A 4,567-nucleotide genomic window follows, 5' to 3' on the forward strand; every position below is an offset into this window, starting at 1 on the left:
TCTAAGACACAACAAAATTCCAACGAAAGTTCAACAAGTGCGTCTCCAACGCAGGGGGTCAACCTGCCCTCCCTTGTTCTTCTTCTCCGCTATCGCTTCTCCATCCACGTCAAAGGCCTTGAACCTCTTGATCGCTTGCCGGATGACTGAAGGCCAGCTGCCAAAGTCGACGTCGCCATTTTCCATCTTGTGATCTGACAGCACGTATCATCTCCTTCCTCCTCTCAGCACCATCCTCCCCACCCTCCATCATCCTGAAGACGTGGTTGGCTCCTTGAGCAGTGATGACTTCGAACGAGACGAAGGTCCTGTCGGGGATGTTTGAGACATCAGCTATGTCGCTCATTCGGATCGATCCCCGTTGTCTTGAACTCGACGACGTCGCTGACTGCCACCACAACAGCCCTGAAGGCGGAGACTTTTTGTCAGAGGAAGAACCACGGACTTCGCACCTCGCATCACCTTTCTCCTCGTCGATGAAGAGCGTCCGAACTTTCCATCTGTGATCGCTATCAGCGACGGAGGAGGAGGAGCAGGATCAAAGGACTCCGGAGGAGAGGAGAGGGAGAGGGAGAGGGAGAGGGAGAGGGAGAGGGAGAGGGAGAGGGAGAGGGAGAGGGAGAGGGAGAGGGAGAGGGAGAGGGAGAGGAATTGTGGTTTCGATGACCTTGTTCCAACCAGCTTCAGGGCAGTCCCGAGTCGGAGGGCTGACTGTGACATCTGAGAACCAGCCGCTGTGTCAGCGCCGTAAAGCATTTGTGGGCATCGGCAGTCCCTGCTGCTCCCTCCTCTGGCTCGGATTCGCCTCCGCCCTCTCTCTCCTCCTCCTCCTTAGGCTTCTTCTTCTCTTCCTCCTCCTCCTCCTCCTCCCGATCTTCGCCTGCTCTCGGCAGCTCTCAGTCAGCAGCCATGGCAGCATGTGAGAGATTGGTCAAACCGTTGAACAGCAGGTTTGACTTTTTCTTTCATTCAAGAAGTAGAGGAGCCTGAGACTTCTGGCCCGGTGCGATGGTTCCCGGGCCCGCAAGTGGCCCGGCCCGGGCCCCTTTACTCAAAGTTAAGTTCATCATTAGTCTCCTATACTTGTTCAAGTTGATCATTACAAGTCAAATAGTAAGTGTCATTCGGAAGTTCCCGGGCATCTGAGCCTGTGAGACGTTGGACAGGGTGGGGCTCTCCGGGCCTGATTTTCCGAAGCCTTCTGCTCATACTGATTTTTAACTTAACTTTGAGTAAAGAAGGACACCACTGAATCCCTGAACTTAGAGTCTGTGTCATTGACTGAGCGACTAGGCCCTGAGCGTCCGACCGGCGGTGGCCCGCCACCGGCCCGGCCCGGCGATAGTTGGCCCGGTCAGAGTGGAGATGTGGGTTCTCCAGCGAAGAGGCGCGACTATGGCGGACATGCGGCGTCGGCGGTGAGGAAGAGGAAGAGGAGGAAGAGGAGGTCGGGGGTGGGTGGGAGGGGACAGTCGGGAGGATGAACCCACCAGTGCGATGAGAGATGAAGAGATAAGTATGAAGGGGAAGAGAGTCGAAGTGGAAGCAGAACGCGGAGGTCAAGGATTGACTGCGAACGGTTGTTGTAGGAGGCGCGGTGTATGTGAATGAGCAATAATGAATTAGCATGAAAATGGTGAAATTGATCCTGTTGGCGGTGATATTGGAGATGATGGCGAACGTAGTGATGATGGAAGATGATGATGAGGGTGGAAGAGGGATGATGATGATGGGTGGATGGTCGAGACATTTGATATACAGATGCCGCTCTGCTCAGGCGCGAGTGATCATCAGCTGATGGTGTTCCTCAGGGACGTGTACATGTCAGTCGGGTTGGTCATCGCTGTCGCTCTGGTCATGGTGGTGGTTTCCCTGCATCAGCACGGAGGTCGCAAGATTGCTGTGAGCTCTGAATGCGTTCCGTGCTCTACTCTTCTGACTTCCCTTGTTCTGCAGCTGGACGAGTCGGAGGCCCTCAGGCTTGCCGAGGGTCTGGAGACTAGTGGGGAGAGGAACAGAATCGCTAGAGGGGTGACTGCACGTGCTCGAGCTGAGAGCCGGCCAGCCATGGCAGCCCCGATGCCCCAGGAGGCTGATGCTATCGCTCCGCCCAACAAGCACGACAAACTCAAGTGGGAAGTCAACAGGCTGCTGTCCATCGCCCGCAGCTTGACCGGGGACTCTACCCGGATGCCCGCCATGCAGGTCTGTCCTGCACGTGCCAGCTGTTGATGACGCTGAAGCTCGTTGGTGGTGGCAGGTTCCGGACGTTCAGCTCAGTCAGATCAAGGAGCTTAACGACATCGCCAACGACGACGATCACCCGAACCTGATGGGATGGCCAGCGAGCGACAAGTCCGAGGGCGTCGCCCTGCAGCTCGCCGAGCGACCCAGCGCTCCGCTCCGCCATGGCGTCTCCTCCGTGCACAGGAAGGTGAAGGCGAGCAGCAAGGAGGCGCTGGCGCTGGAGATGGCAGAAAACCCCAGCGCCCCCCTTGATCTTTCCTCTCGCGCTCTCCTGCGAGACACTCAGAGGAAGGCGAGCATGCGGGCAGCCCGCATGTCGCAGCTTCATGCTGAACCCCGTCCTGTCAAGGTGGTCAAGAGGTGAGAACGGTCGAGGCTCATTGTTCCTGTTGGTCACTCTGCTCCAGGGCGGTGAATCTCCATGCTAAGTTGCACCTGGCCTCAGCTATGGACGCACGCAAGGTGTTCAAAGGTCGGACGCCTCCTGCTCTTCCTCGTGCTCCCAACCCGTCGTCGTCGTCTCGTCATCATTCTCCTCCTCCTCAACTCCTCTCTCAGTGTCACTCTCTTGCTCTGACTTTCTCTCTCCTGTTCTCGCTCTCTCGCCTCATTCTGGCTGTTTGACTGTCTTGGTTGTGTCCTGATGTTCTCGCAGGGGTGGACGACCTGACGGTGGGGGCACAGGCTGCGATGAGTGACGTGTTGGTGCCAGCGAGCAAGATCCGAAGAGGTTGGATGGGAATGTGAGATGGTAGTCGGGCGGGGGGACCAAGAGTTTAAGTTAGATGCAACACTGTTTGTGGTTTATTAGATCCAGTTCAAGTTCTAGTTTCAAAGTTGTCGAGCAGCACGATATCGTCATGGGAGGAACTGCAGGGCGACTTCGAGTACCTGATACAGTCCTAGTGTCAGAGTTAAGGAGGATGAGTTAAGGAGGATGAAAGGGTCGGAGGTACCGAGGAGGCGACGAGGAGGGGAACTATGTCTTCGTGCTGATACTCCAGGGAATCCTCTCCGGAGTAGCGGAAGTTGGCAGAGAGCAGGAGCTCTCTACCGCCAGCATGGCTGGCGACCTTGTGCTGGAACGTTTGATTGCTGATACGAATCTTGCGGAACTTCTGCTCGCTAGGGGAGTCGGTGATGCGTCTGAAAATCCCCAGCACAGTCTCTAGCGCCACTCGAGCTGCCTCCGGTCGAGCCTCCAAGCTCGAGACGAACCTGGGAATGGGTTACTTGAGTAGCCTCGTCCTCGGCAGAGCAGGGGAGGAGCTCAGAACAGAACGAGGAGGGAGATGGAACATGCGGAGGAGGGGAGGGAGCGAGGGGAGGTGCTAGTACCTCTGCACAGTATTCCCAACGCGTTCCCGCAATTCCTGAAATTCATCTGGACCCTCCGCTGGCAGCTGGGCTCCAACTCCGGATGCTTGTTGTCGGGCATCATCCGCCGCCCCCTCGTCCCAGCTGCCGGCGAGCAGCCAGTCGGCAGCTCGTACGAGGCTCCCGTGGAACTTGCTGAGGGCTGCTGGGCTTGTTCGGCTGAGAACCCCATCATCTGTAGCTCCTCCAGGGGGTCCGGGGCCTCTCCCATCTCCTCATCTCCTCTCGAGCTCTCCCCCAGCTCGTCTCCTGCGGACTCTTGCATCCTCTGCCCCTCTGGCGCCGGCTCGGTGGCAGTCTCTGGCTCTCGAGTCTCGTCCTTGTCTGTGAGCGTCAGCCCCAGCATGCTGGGCTGCTGAGGCTCCGAGGGCCTCGAGTCCTGCATCCTCTCGCTAGCAGCTGCGGCGGCCAGGGCTCGAGCAGGGACGTGAGCCTGAGGCAGCGTGAGGGAGACAACAAGACCTAGCGGGTGACTCACCACCGACCCTCGCACCTGCCTCTCCTCCTCTCCTCCTGCTCCTCCTCCTAGTCGCCGTCCTACTTCGGGTTGCGCAGCACCTGCTGCATCCTCTGGCCGGGCCGGGCCACCGACCTGCTGTCCGCTGCTGGCAAGATCAGAGGAGGGGACGAGCATGACAGCTGCTACTCACTTCCCCTGAGTCCAGTCGAGCTCCTTGGACTCCTCCATGAGGACTCGGAAGAGCGACCAGAACTTGTCGTCGTGCTCAGAGTGAACCATGTGGGTCAGCTCGTGCACGAGAGTCTCCCTGATGCTGCAGAGGAAGATCCGTCAGCAACATCTGCCTTGCTCTGCTCTGCTCTGCTCTGCTCTGCTCTGCTCTGCTCTGCTCTGCTCTGCTCTGCTCTGCTCTGCTCTGCTCTGCTCTGCTCTGCTCTGCTCTGCTCTGCTCTGCTCTGCTCTGCTCTGCTCTGCTCTGCTCTG

The 4,567-nt window shown here is 58.0% G+C and overlaps 3 protein-coding genes across 3 annotated transcripts in view; 1 reads left to right on the forward strand and 2 right to left on the reverse strand.

Moving 5' to 3' along the window:
• The window catches only part of GUITHDRAFT_131628 (hypothetical protein), a gene marked incomplete at both ends in the record, with an annotated part of 4,121 nt that extends 3,401 nt beyond the window's left edge, over positions 1-720 (reverse strand). The window contains 3 exons of the mRNA XM_005842351.1: positions 64-194; positions 244-500; positions 668-720. Of these exons, the coding sequence (XP_005842408.1) occupies positions 64-194; positions 244-500; positions 668-720 (441 nt within the window). The remainder of the gene's footprint in view (positions 1-63; positions 195-243; positions 501-667) is intronic.
• Positions 721-1,390: 670 nt separating this feature from the next.
• On the forward strand, positions 1,391-3,074 carry GUITHDRAFT_149793 (hypothetical protein). The gene is made up of 6 exons (XM_005842352.1): positions 1,391-1,418; positions 1,812-1,902; positions 1,957-2,205; positions 2,261-2,607; positions 2,655-2,719; positions 2,903-3,074. Exons 2-6 carry the CDS (start codon positions 1,822-1,824, stop codon positions 2,992-2,994), a joined length of 834 nt encoding a protein of 277 aa, XP_005842409.1. The 5' UTR covers positions 1,391-1,418; positions 1,812-1,821; the 3' UTR covers positions 2,995-3,074.
• On the reverse strand, positions 3,066-4,363 carry GUITHDRAFT_99209 (hypothetical protein; the record flags this gene model as incomplete). Its single annotated transcript, XM_005842353.1, has 5 exons — positions 3,066-3,149; positions 3,204-3,465; positions 3,594-4,057; positions 4,103-4,226; positions 4,275-4,363. The coding sequence occupies 5 exons, from the start codon at positions 4,361-4,363 to the stop codon at positions 3,066-3,068; spliced, it is 1,023 nt and encodes a 340-aa protein (XP_005842410.1).
• Positions 4,364-4,567: the final 204 nt, after the last annotated feature.

Source organism: Guillardia theta, assembly GCF_000315625.1.
Source record: "Guillardia theta CCMP2712 unplaced genomic scaffold GUITHscaffold_1, whole genome shotgun sequence".
Classification (NCBI taxonomy): domain Eukaryota; class Cryptophyceae; order Pyrenomonadales; family Geminigeraceae; genus Guillardia; species Guillardia theta.

What these genes read in the sequence shown, in the direction of transcription:
- GUITHDRAFT_149793 (XM_005842352.1), top strand. Translation starts at nt 1,822, where the DNA reads ATGTCAGTCGGGTTGGTCATCGCTGTCGCTCTGGTCATGGTGGTGGTT. An exon ending in ACGGAGGTCGCAAGATTGCT is followed by an intron (nt 1,903 to 1,956) that starts GTGAGCTCTGAA and finishes CTTGTTCTGCAG; the next exon opens with CTGGACGAGTCGGAGGCCCT. An exon ending in CGCACGCAAGGTGTTCAAAG is followed by an intron (nt 2,720 to 2,902) that starts GTCGGACGCCTC and finishes ATGTTCTCGCAG; the next exon opens with GGGTGGACGACCTGACGGTG.